Genomic DNA, 14,152 nt, shown 5'->3' on the forward strand with positions numbered 1-14,152 from the left:
TCGAACTACCAGAGAAAGACAAACAAAAACCATAGAGAAAAACTGATACTGACAGGTTCCCTTGCAGAATGAAACAGCATTTCAAATAAGGATGGTGACTATTGGAACACACTTGCTAGTGATGTTGGTATGGGATGCATATGTTTTAGAAAGTCTTCAGAGCATGGACTTCTCAGAGACAGGCCTCAGCTGCACACCATACACACACTTCAACTTAGGGGAAGCCAGGGAATAATACCATAGCTATTTATAGCCTAATATACAAGGTTCAACAAGTAAGTCCCTTTTGAACGTGCAAATTAATATCTGTTAATCAACTTCAGTGTTGATACTTTAGCAATTCCTTTATTGCTCATTTCATGAGAAAGATTCAATTAAAATGCTTTTTACAAACCTAAGACTTATTTTATGCTACCTGAAAAGCTAAACAAACCATGTTCTCTGTATATCTATGTATCAAGGTTTCATACACTGGTACAAATGTCTGGGTGATCAGGACAGAAATCTGTTATGTGTTTAAAAGAAAAATTAGGAAAGTAAAATTAGCTAAGTAAAATCAAATTGATTTAATACAGAATATACCATCCACATTAATACCTGTACTGGCTACATTAGTCACTCTCGTATCTAATTCAATACCTACTGATTCTCTTGAATGTGTATGTTGCTTCCTCTGGATATGCCTCAGAGATAGGATGAAGTAGTTAAGTGCAAGGAACTGGATCATTAACTCTCTACTTAGCCTTGTCAAAATAAAACCCTAAATCACACAACTTTACACCAGGTAGACTCTGACTTCTCCATTACCTAACACAGTCAATTTCACTTCTTTTAGCACCAGTTTTCTCCTGTAAGCATGTGTTTGAACTTGCTTTCCCAGGAAAATTGGTTGCACTTTTCAGTAACAAAATACCATAGTAAAAATTCTCTATTGAATAGTGCAAACAAAGTCTATTGATTTCTATAACAATTATATGCATTTCAGATTCCTCAGGCAAAAGAACATGGTCCCTGCTCTGGCAACTTTTCAATACAAAAGTTGAAGAACTTGTTGAATAGGTAATAAACTATTAACCACAGAGAAATAATGAGTTCAATTCTGATGCCTAGTGTTATTGGACATATCCTAAGATATCAAAGATATCCTCATGATGGTGGCAGCTATTTAGGCATCCCAATGCCTTGTGGAGCCAAGCTGGGATCAAGCCAAGTTAGCCTTGGTCATCAGAAATCAAAATGCCTAACTTTAGGCAACTGAAGACTGAAATTATGACCTATTTATACTGAGAAGCCATGGTAAAGTCAGGAGTTGAATTCATATTTTTGAATTTTCAGACCAGTCAGTGCCAAAAGCTGTCTTCAGCTGGGAGGTAGGTTGATGCTATTTTTCTCTCCTAATTTGCATTTTAGGTATACTAGACAGTTACAGAAATGTCTTATACACTTCTGTTTCTGTGAAGCAACATTAGTGCAAGAAATGAGGACATTGTCTGACAGCAATTGCATCATAATATTAATACTTAGCTTTGCTTAATGAAGCATATAATGACTCATAACTCATTTTTATGGTTATGGTCTTACTGATCCTCATAAGAACATGCTATCAGAAAATATGTTTCTGCTTCACTGAACAGAAGATGAAAATAAATGTCATTCCTGGACTCTGCAGTATGGACCTAGAACTTTCACAAAAAAATAATTCACAGTTTCTGTTATATATCTTTATCATTTAATAATGCATAGTGATATTAAAAAAACCCAATCAAACAACAAAACAACAAACAAGAAAGAAAGAAAGGCAGTACTTCCTCTGAATCTGATTACTTAGGTTGGGTTGACAGTAACAAAAATCTTATATTCAAAGAAGCACAGCAATTAGGGGCAAGTTACACCAGCCTTTAGAGAGGGAGTACTTCCATTGTACATCCTGGTGATGACTATGTGATCCTAGAATCCTTCCCAATTGTAAGAAAGTGATGTGGAAGCTTCTGCTTCTGTTGTAAAAGTTTAAAACTTCAGAAAGCTGAGAACTGTGGCTTTAAGTATATGTACACCTTTTAAACCACAACTACTCCCTCACTCTCTTCCAATAGACAGAGATCTATATTGGAAATTTTAAGATGGGGGTGAATGATGTATGAAGAAAATATGTAGGGAAGCACCAGAAGAAATACCAGAAAGAGGTCAGAACCATTACCTGAATTGGTAACCAACACCACATTCACAGCAGTAAAACTGTAGAATGCATTATTTTGTCAAAACTAGAAGGTCTGCACTGTTGTAAAACAATGATAGTGTGACATCCATGATAATGTACCAGCAGAAGACCATGTTCTTAACAACAAAGGATGTCAACACAGACACAGTGTATAACTTGTGCCATTCCTTTCCTTGTGAGCCCAACAAGAATAGCGTTGTCTGAAGAACATAAAAAAATCAGAAAGTACAGACAAAATGCACAAGACTTGCCTAAAACTTACAGAGATGGAAGTAAGCAAAATTATGAGTCAAATGGATCATCCATTTGATGGGTCTTAAATGTTATAAAATGTGTCTAAAAAAACCGTTTGTTGTTTCCAGTCAAGATGAAGCAAAAAAACCTACTGAGAACCTGATGGGTGTCTTCTAGTGTGTCACATACAAGTGATCCTGACCAAGCTACTTAAATCCAGACACTTCAATGCTTGTATGTGGGCATAGGAATGCAACTGACTGAAATCAATGGGAGAATGTCTGATTGCTGAAAATTCATTAACTTGGGAATTTTATTTTTAAAAAACAACAACAACAAAACCCACAAAAATTAACTTCACCTCCCATAAAATCTCATGTAGAGTTTTGCTGCACTGGTTTCCAACAGCGAGAGAGGTGGGAAGGCAGATCCAGGTAAGGAGGGTAGTTTTAATTACGTCAGCATTTCATCCAATAATAAATCAGCTCCTCCAGCTTTGACAAGCCTTTATACTACAACAGAATCTTAAACTAATGAGAACTAATGCCCTTTACCAGAGGGCATTGATTAAAAAAAACCCCAAAGATAAGTGCATTTATTCTTTGACGTGACAGGATGTGACAGGCCATTACACAACTGGATTCCCTACAGCGTTAGGGTTATATTTTGATGTGCCGTGGCCAAAACAATAGTTAAAAAGTCATCAAAGTGAATTTGCTCACTTGAAAATAAACAAATCAGATTTCTTAGAGTATTCTATTGTCACCAGTGAAAATAATTGTCTTACTGGAATGCCTAGAGGCTTAGTTGTTTTTTAGTGTGGAAGACAGTGCAAACATCCATTAAATATTGGCATAAACCAAAATGTGAGCCACCCTAGACATATGTAAGGGCCTTGCTCTGATACGAGTTTCAACCTTCACTAGTAGCACTAGTGAAGAACTACTTTGGTGTTTCGACCAATTTTATACTGAATCACGGAATCACAGAATGTCCCTGGCTGGAAGAGACCTCCAAGATCATCCAGTCCAGCCCTAGACCTAACAGCACACGCTCACCACTAGACCATGTTCCTAAGCACCAGGTCTACATGCCATTTAAATGCATCCAGAGATGGTGGCTCTACTGCTTCCCTGGGCAATCTATTCCAATGCCTGCTGGTTTTGTTGGTTTTGTTTTTAATGTAGGGTTTTTAAGCAGCATAATCCTGCACCAACCAGTAGCATCCAGAGGACACAAACGGGCTTCTGTTCTGTTCCTTCAATGGTCACTACTTTCCTGTGACAAGAACTCACAGCTAGGCCAATAATGGTGCAGAGAACAAATCAAAATGAATGGAGTTAAGAGCATTATCAAATCAATTTCAAATTGATCTTTACTGTTGTCCTGAATTCTTCTTGCCTCACTGTCCTCAGTCCTGAAAGAGAACAGAACATAATGAATATCAACCCAGTGAGGTGGAGCACCCAGAGCTGACATCACTGAAAAACATGTCTGGACACAGTAGGAGAACAAATAACACTTGAAAGCTCAGGACACATCTGCAGCTAGCAGCATATCCATAACCTCAGAAGAGAAGGAGATATATGTCTCACCAGGACACAATATAAGTAAATATCAAGCCTGGCACACACCAGTGACACAGCTGTGTCAACAAGGAACTTGTGCTGGCAAAATTGTGATTCTGCAGTCATGTGTGTGCACCGAAAAAACTTAACTTGCACATGAAAGACAGAAGAAACATGATGTTAACACTACTGTGGATCAACATTGGGCAACTCTTATCTCATCGACAAAACCCTGAACTGTAGGGAATGGGCCTTCAGGTATAAGATAGGAATCTCAAGAAGGCTGCATGAGACACTTTCTCCAGCCATAGCATATTAAGATATTGTGCAGAGGCACAGAAAAAGGAAGGCGAAGATGAAGGAAGGACCTGGCCAAGCAGGTTGAGGGAAGCGATTCTCCTTCTCTACTCTGCTCTTTTGACACCCCATCTAGAGTACTGCATCCAGTTAGTTCTGGGACACCTAGTACAAGAAAGACATGGATCTGCCAGAGGGGCCCCACAGAAGAGCCACAAAAATGTTCAGAGAGCTGGAACAACTCTGCTGTGAAGAAATGATGAGACAGTTGGGGTTGTTCAGCTTGGAGAAGAGAAGGTTTCAGGGAGGTCTTATTGTTGTATTTTAGTACTTAAAGGAGGCTTGTCACTGGATTAATTGCTGATCCTGCATCAAACCATGACAATAATTATTGGGGGAAAAAAACCCAGCACAAAACCAAACAACAACAACAAAAAACAGTACAAAGAAAATTGGCTTCATCCTGGCTTAAACCAGGACAGCTTAATAGAAAGATGGAGAAGGACTTTTTCCAAGGCCTGTAGGATTGGACAAGGGGCAATGGTTTTAAACTGAAAGAGGGTAGGTTTATATTGGACATTGGGGAGAAATTGTTTACTATGACAGCAGAAAGACGCTGGAACAGGTTGCCCAGAGAAGTTGTGGATGCCCCCTCCCTGGAAGTGTTCAAATCCAGGTTGGATGGGGCTTGGAACAACCTGATCTAGTTAATGATGTCACTGTTCATGGCAGGAGGGTTGGACTAGATGATCTTTAAAGCTCCCTTTCAACTCAAATCATTCTATGACTCCATGATTATGTGGATCCACTTCTAATAGCAGAGTGCTGTGGCATCCGTGCCGAGTCCTTGTGTAACCTTTTTGCAGAGGTGTAATGTCTCTATTCCTGTTACTGCAATGATGGACAGCTGAATTTTTAAGTGAATGACTCACTACAATCATGCAGAAACATGGTAATAGTGTCTCACTCAGTTGTACCCTAATTTATCATGTCTTTTGCCTCATGTCTTTCTACTATCGCATGGAGGGCAGGTCTGGGAAGCAAACTATTAATCAACCTCTGCTGGTCAGAGGGGGCCAGTAACAATTTTTAGTCAGATCATTCAGGTTGTCATTCACATTTTTCATTTCAGCACACATTTAATCTGAAAACACTGGTCCTCCTTCCTTGTGCTGTACAGGTTCTTGGTGGTCATTGTCAGACCCTGCAGATTCATAGGGGCAAGCTTTCAATTCTCTGAAGCCAGACTTACTATCAAGGGCTTATGCCCTGACAGTGACTGCCTAGGCAGTGACAGGGGTAAAAAAACAGTAGTGAAAAGAGGAGAAGGAAAGAAGAAAGAATAAGCAGTTCAGCAAGTGGTGTCAAGAGGCTCAGGCTGAGATGAAATCTTGGACAAACCCCAAAACAGAAGAGGCGTGTGTATCATTAGCAGAAAATTAATGAGAGAAGTTCTGTGAATAGGTAAAGCGTAAAAGGAGAAAAAAAACCAACAAAACTGTTAAAATTGGTAGAATCTCATAAAAAGGGAGGTATTAGAAATCTTGTACATCAAAGGAAACATTCAAAATGCTATCAGGATAGAACGTGATAGCCAAGCAAAACATCTGACAATTACTAAAGAGTAGGGCTGAATCCATCAGTAATGTCAAAGATTATTGTGGATCTGAAAAGGACAACAAAGACAGAAATTCCAACATTTGGTCAGAAACTGTGGGGAGAGAAACTTCAAAAGAAATATTGGTGAAAGCCACAGCGAAAGATGAAGTCACAGAAAATGCATAAGGGATAAATGTCTCATATTATGACCTTGAAGATGAGGGAAATTCACTTATGAAATGGTGAGTGAACAGAAAGCTGTGATTTATGGGGAGTCTCTGAAGATAAACATTCCTGTATTTAGTGCTTACACCTAAATAGGTGCTACCTGACATTATTGAGATGGGATGGTTGGCTCTTGAGATAAGAGAAGCACAGACAGACAAAGAAAACATGGTTCCAGGAGGCAGCAGTATTAAAAAATTAAGAAGAAAAAAACACAAAGAAAGAAAAACAAAAAGAGGGAGAGAGAAAGGAAAAAAGGGAAGGAGCCACTCCAGAGCTCCAGCAGCCAAGACAAGAAAAAGTGGTGTATGGAAGAGAACTGAGTAGTTACTAAGAGATCTGTGTTTGTTAATTCGAATATCAGTCAACTTCTCATGGTAGAACTAGACAAGTGCAACAAAGAAATACTGGTGTGGCATGAGAACAGACACAGAGAAAGGGGAAATCAGCTCTTAGCTGGAAAAGAACAGATGTGATAATAATTAATAATAATAATAACAACAACAACAATCACAACAAACATGCTTCAAGGATTACAAAAAATCTAGAATAACCTAAAAATATCTCAAATTATTTTTACAAATATAATAGAACAAGAATTAAATATCAAGAATACAAAAGAAAATAATAATCTGCCAATTATTTACCACTAGAATCCCAAATGGTCTACTACAGAAATCCAACAATTTTTAGAGGACAATATTAGTAGTGGCATGACTTCTAACTGGAAAGACTAAAACTCTAGAGACCAGTTTCACCTGGCCAAGTTCAGACAGCTGTTTGTGAGCACAGGTACTCCAGTCTCCCTAGGGGCACTTCAGTTCAGCTCCTGGAGGATTTAATCACCTTATGCCTCACTTCTTCCTCTCTCTTTACTTAAAAGGAAAGACTAGGACAACAGGATTCCTGATTTAGCACTTACTACACAATTTTGGGGAAAGAATTAGGAATAAGCTCAGCTCCCTGGAACAGTAAAAATCACAGGGTGTCCCTTCTGAGGTCCTGTCAAAAGATACTGTGCAGTGAAATTCAAACAGGACACAGTCTCTTGAATTGCATTTGCCTACCTAATTTATTTCACCTGCAGAGAATCATTAGTAACTAAACTATCAGCATGAATGAAAATGAAAAAGTTGAGCTTGAGACTACAACAGATTCACAGGTTCATCAGCTGGCTTTCCTTTCTATGTGTTGTTTCAAAATTAGGAAAACAAACATAAAGCATGTGGGGTTTAAATTAATTTATTAATTTCTGCATTCTCTTTGGAAAAAGCTTTTTAGACTAAAGTGAAGAGTTTATTCAAATAATTTTGTGACCTAGAGTCTCTCCTGCACAGTAAAAGATTGGATGCTGGCTCAAGCATTGAGGTGATCATTCATTTAAGTGTGAGGTGCTCTCCCCCCAGCAACAAAATTTTAAAATATTACTGTATCTGTCCCAAGAAAGAAGAATGGAATTTTTGTCTATCATTTTTAAAATGTGCCATATAATTAGCAGTATTAACATTGAAGCATTGTCATTGAAAGTATAATATGAATGAAGTATTAGAAGAGATAGTTTTAACCATGCAAGATGATGAATTTGGTTCCCAACAATTCACTTTATGAAAAATATGTTCCAGCTTTTCTGTGCACCTGCTTTAATGTCCCTTATACAAAATTAATTTTCAAGTTATTCTTTTTTTCTATACATCCGTATTATTGAATTTTACAAACTATTATTATAGCTGGTCAAGGATCCAAACTAGAATTTTCCATACATGCCTACAATCTGCATGTCTGAAGACACATACACTGTAATCAGAGTGTTTTATGTAAACAAGGATTATTAAGCAATAAATTTTTTTCTTATGTAGGAATAGGGCATACAATAAAATTTGTCATCCTCCATACCAACTACTTTGTTAATATCAAGAATTCAAAAGTAATTTATAAAATAAAGCAAATAAAAATAGAAAACATTTAGTACAAATACCACTTGTTTTTTAAATACTACATAGTATGTATGCATTTATATGTCTAAAACTAACTTTACACAAATATACATTACTGAATAATAAAAACTGGGGTTTTCATTGCCAACATTAAAATAAACCATCTGCATGTACAATTACTATATCAATGTACCTCAAGCATTTTAGATTCTTTCATAATATATTTTTAATACTTTTTAGAAAACAGACATATCACCATCAGCAAATATGAAATATTGAAAAGTATTGCTTGTCATTTTTACCTTTAGATAAAATACAACATTTTCAGTAAAATGGCAACTGTACTAAACACAAAGTAAAATTATTTTTCACATTTTCCTTTAAGTGTCTGTTTTATTCTCTAATGATCACTGATGGAATCTAGGATATCCTGCAGCACTTATATTTATGCTAGTAGGTATTTTTAATCTGCTTCATTGTTACTGTTTCTGAAATTTTAAAACAAATATTCACTGACATATTCAGTATTTCTAGAGCTTGTTTTTTATAAAATTCTATAATCTATTATAATTAATTAATTATGTCAATAGTCTATAGTGACATGCTATAGAATCAGGGAGAACAGAAAGTTATAAGCTATCAAGATGTATATTTCTATTATACTATCTTGATTTAAATGAGCACATACCCCCACAGACATCACCATCTGCATTTTCACACTGTCTGTCATCACATTCACAGTTTTTGCCATGAACTCTGTTGTCTCCCGGAGGGAAGCAAGTGCATTGGCCACATTCACATCTCCCTGTAGGAATAAACAATTGTTAGAGTCATAAGTTCAGTAAAGTAAAATAAATGAATAAAAAAACCCCAAACCCAACAAATTCATCCTACACCCTATGCCCCAAAGACATACTAGAAGTCACTCTGTATTAATTAAAGAATGCACATAAACACTGTTTAAAATAAAATAAAATAAAAAACTCTCTCTCCTCCCTGGCAACCAGAAGCAAAGTGTATCACTGTTAGATCTTGGTGGAAACATCAATTAAAAATCATTGGCATTGTATGTTTTTCATGTCTCAACTTTGCGTAGCAGAGCTATGGCATAATTTAGCTGCATAATTAACATCTAAAATTGATTTAAACTATTTAGCATGTAGCACAGAAACTCAAAAAATACTAGAATTCAACAGTCTATGCACAGGTCTATTTAAAAATATCTCTGTTCATGAAGAAACATAACTCTTCAAATACTCTGTCAGGCATTTGGAAAGCAAAAACCACTATAATTTTTCTTGTCTAGGCGTGAGGAAACAGAAGTCAAAAGCACAGCCTCTGTCAGAGTCTTGCCTTCCATCAACCTGTTTACAGGAGAACTCCCCACAACTTAAAGGGAAAATAGACCCATCCAATCTCCCACAGACCTTCCACTCCAAAGCCCTCAGAGCAGTGAGTGTTAAAGGGTCAGATGTGAATAAAAAGTAAGATCAAGGACAGTCTTATGTTGCCCATATATGAGACAAACTTCAGTTCAGGGTTAACCCTGGTTTTGGTATTTCCTAAATTCTCAGAGTTGATCTCCCTGTTTTTAAAATTGTTTATTACAATGCTGCTGTGAGAATGCTCAAAAAATGACACTAACTGTCCTTAGTTACTAACTGTAACTAATACATTTGTTTGGGTTGTGAAAATTTGTTGTACATTAAAAAAAGGGATACCAGAGACATGGATTAGGATGCAGAAAATCCTGCACCTTTTAATCTTATTTAATCACAGCAAGACTTTACCTGGGCCTGGACACAGCTCTATTGACCACAGAACCCAAGTTTATGGTAGGAGCAACCATAAGTACAAAGCAAAAAAATCATCCAAGTGCAGCCTTTCAATATGTGACCAAAGAATTCAGCAAAACTGTGTGCAGTTTTGGGCACTGCAGTATAGGAAGGACATCAAGGTGCTGGAGAGGGTGCAGAGAAGGGCAACTAGGTTGATTAGGGGTCTGGAGAACAGGTTCTATAAGGACAGGCTGAGGGAGCTATGTTGCATTGGCAATTATATGAACATATTTGTTCCAGAAGGAAATTAATTATATGAAGTGCATTTAGGACATGATGAAATACAGTTGTATTAGGTAATCATGTGAACATTTAGGATATGTTTGTCTACAGAATGATTGATGTTATTCGCCTGCATTCTCTAAGCTATAATTATTTGCCAAGGACAGCTACATTAGAAACTGGGAAAAACCCATTCCTTAGTATTTAAATCTTCAGAAACTTTTAATGAGTCAAACTTATCATTATTTGGGGCTCTCATAGTTTCTTTCTGTGCATCAACCTTAGACAACCTGGCTAGTTTCACAAAAGTCTCACATCACAGTGTCCCAGAACACAGTCAGCACAGTAGACAGGTAGGTACCTGGTGAACAGGACCCATCTGTTGTGAAGACTATGAAATAGACAATAGAACCATTTTTCACGGTGGTATCCTGGCCAGCTAATGCTATAAGGAGGATGCCTGAAGGACAATAAAATCAGTTTAAGCAAGTTGCTTTGAAGAAACGAGTCAGTAGAGGTGGAATATCCTCTAGAGGCACAAGCAAAGAAAGTTCTGTAATGAGGCTCCTGCATGTCCTATAATTAAGCATTACCTTCTGTAATGCTTAATTAAATAAGTGAGAACGACCTGAGAGCTCAGTGGCTGGGCATTTGCACTGGAACGGGAACAGGTTCCACTCAGTCCCTGCTGCAATTAATGTTTACTCATTGTAGTTAATGTGGAACAGTTTCACCAGCAGAAAAACCTGAGGAATATCCCATCCTTAAGCAAACAGGGCATATTTTTGTCGTGTAAGAGATACAAGCTCAGATTGCCTTCTCAAAAGCAAATGTCAAGGGAGTTTAGGCCCTGCTTCCTCAGTCTTCTCATTTTAGTCAATGAATCAAACATCAACATAGCCAAAAAGCCCAAACTCCTTTCTGGTATCTATCTCTACCCCTTATTGTTTTTTGTTGGGTTTTTTTGCTGGCTCCAACCTATGTTCAGGGTATGGTTTAGACCTTGAAAATGGACAGAAACCTCCATCAGTAAGAGGCCTGGAAAAGGATTTCTCTGAGCTCTTTCTTCACTTTTCAATATTGAAATAGATAGTTATAGCAGGTTAGGACACTGCTGCTGAAATTGATACACAATTCATTACTCCATCTTTCCTTTTAAAAATGTGACAAAATCAGGACTAGGATTGTGAGAAGTGAATTTAGTGGTGGCGCTTAATAATTGTGACTTTGTACTGAGTGAAAAAACATATCTTACCTCCAAAAGTACTGAGATTTTTGTTAGATTATGCAAGGTAGGCTCACACTGTGGAGATAACTTCAGAGAGAATTAAAGTCCTATTGCTTCTGAACAGCTAATTATATAGGATGTAGTAAACTTAAAGACTCAGTTTATCAACATATAGATAAACACAAGCATTCTGTAACAATAAATTTCAGGTTACTTCCCTAGGAAAACCTGAATAAGATATTTGGAAGGTAAGCTTGCTTCAGCCACACTATTACTTTGTCAGGTGCACCTGCTACTGAAATAACAGAAGTCACACCTTACTCTATGACCTTCTTCTTTTAGTTATCATTATAAAATGCTTACCATACAAATTCAATCAATCAAAAGTAATTTGAAGCTCACATTATACTGAAAAGGGATTAGCACTTTACTAAACATACTCTTTCTTTGTCTAGAATAATAGGTTTACCATAGCAACCTGATTATAGAGGGAAAGCTACTGACAAACACATCCTAAATTCTTTTTAAATTCCAGAGCATAGAGAAACAATTAAACACCAGAGGACTATAATATTCTGCATCTTCTTAACTGTCTGTGCAAGAGCTACACTTTATGAGTAAAAAAAAACAAGTTCACATCAGACATTTTATAGCAAGTGGCTTCCTCTCCTCCTTGTTAAATGAGGATAAAAGATTTCATGATCTGATGACCTCAGATGAAGGAAACTTTATGACAGATCAGCTATTAGCATTGAAAAGCTTAACCTATTTATTGCAATGCAAGATTCCAGATTTAAAATATCTATATAATTTATTTATTTGTATGTAGTCTCAATATTTCCTTGTACTCTTTTTTCCCAATAATGTTGATAGGAGTATTGACTTATTACGAATAATTGTTATTACTTGAAGACTGAAAAAAAGACCAGCTTAGGATGTGGGGTTTTTTTTATTTTTAGAGGGAATTAAACAGCCACATCTCATTAAAGCATCTCATGGGAGTTTGTTAGATAACTGTCTCTAGAATTCTAAAAATCCATGCCTTAAGCATTTAGCTTTTTCTTTTATTCACCATTCACTACAGCATTTTTTCATTACTTTTGTCCAACATTTATGAAAGCACAACTAAGCAAGCAGTGCCTAAACGTACATTAAACCTGCTCCCATGCAAATCGCCATGATCATTAGCTGCATGCATTCAAACCAGTTTCCAGCTGCCCATATAGGCTGACTGAAAGTCTATTTTGTACAGGTAATTTTCATTTTAAAACACTGTGCTAGAAGTACGTAATTTGTGTAATAAATAATTTTTACCCTGCTATTGCAATAAAAAATAAAATTAGGAAGAAACAGCAATAACTTTCAATGTAAAAATAAACACACTATATAATAAGTTGTGCTTAATTGTCTTTTCCTGTCTATAACTCTACAACATTAACGATTTTCAGTGCATGGTGCTGATTATCTTATAAATGAAAACAAATAAATAAAACCATTTTTAACATTTTCTTTTTAAATGTGTCAGGAATATAGTGCCATATTGCACTGAGATTGTGGTAAAAGCAAACCAGGTTCATTGGTACCTCGGAGAGACTGCGTTTCAGACTAGTGATAAATAGAAGAGAATGTGCCTTTAGGAAGGACTTTTCTGCCCCACGGCTGTCCCTGGCTTAACATCTGAAAGCATTACCCATCAGAAATTGCTTTGTTATCAAGCAATCTCAGACAACCTGAGCACATTCAGTAAAGCTGCTGTGTCTTTCTGCCAGCAGAACCCATTTCATGCTGGATGGGAACAGATGATCTAAAATAATGTTCAGAAATGGCAAATCTGACAAGGGGGATGGGAAGATTTGTACAGAAGGTCACAAAGTTTCAGGGGGAAGCAGATGTGACTTAAGGAAGTATTAGATAGGATGTAGCAGCTACAGGTAAGGAAAAGGAAAATTCCCTGAGTGGGGGAGGGAAAAAAAAAAAGACTAGTAAAGGAAATAAACAGTACCACAAAATGGGCAAACAAAATGCAGGCCTTACCAGAAATAGGATGGACAATCTCATCACGCCTCCCTCAGTTTGAGGCATTAAGAGCAGTCCAATCCAGCTGAGCTTGATCAACGAGGAGAAATTTATAGATTCAGACAGAAAACAACTGCAGGGTTCTCAGTGGGCACAGATAGTTTATTTTGCATGCCCTATTCCCAAAATGAATGATTTTCCACACCTAGAATGGCTTTTCATTAACTAAAAATTAAAACAAATAAATAAATAAAGGCATATAAAAATATTTTAATGGTTACATTAAAAAAAAAATAAAATAAATATGCCTCATATGTGGAGGGATCTCTGGCTTTTAAAATGCTGGTAATTCTTGGACCTGGTTGGTTGGATGGTTTATGAGGTGGTAGAAAAAGGGAAAGTTTTTCACTATGTGGAAAAGTAAAAAAAAAGCATTTTTAGTATGTGGAAAACTAACCTTGGAACCTCTTTAAATATCTGAATATCTGGCTGATCTGACACAAACTATAACAATCTAGGATAGTTTCTTAGAGGGATTTTAGGCCAGTGAGTGCAATGTTCTACTATTAATACATTAACAAAGTCACCAGCAACTTCTGGTTATGTTGGGGAAAATATAAAGCTTTTTTTAGAGGAGGAAAGCTCATGAGCTTATATCAGAACAGTTCTATTTGTCTCCAATGCTCCAACACGTCTGGAGGGTTGTGACAAAACAACTGGACAGGCCAGCCTAACTCTAGTGCTACCTCTTCAGCAAAAGGAGTTAAAGATCT

The 14,152-nt window shown here is 36.8% G+C and overlaps 1 protein-coding gene across 1 annotated transcript in view; it reads right to left on the reverse strand.

The window, feature by feature from the left end:
- Positions 1–14,152, reverse strand: part of ITGBL1 (integrin, beta-like 1 (with EGF-like repeat domains)) — a 131,331-nt gene that overhangs the window by 10,222 nt on the left and 106,957 nt on the right. The window contains exon 8 of the mRNA XM_009997937.1: positions 8,764–8,880. Within this exon, the coding sequence (XP_009996239.1) occupies positions 8,764–8,880 (117 nt within the window). The remainder of the gene's footprint in view (positions 1–8,763; positions 8,881–14,152) is intronic.

This window comes from Chaetura pelagica, unplaced genomic scaffold (genome assembly GCF_000747805.2).
Source record: "Chaetura pelagica isolate M959 unplaced genomic scaffold, ChaPel_1.0 scaffold123, whole genome shotgun sequence".
NCBI classification, from domain to species: Eukaryota; Metazoa; Chordata; class Aves; order Apodiformes; family Apodidae; genus Chaetura; species Chaetura pelagica.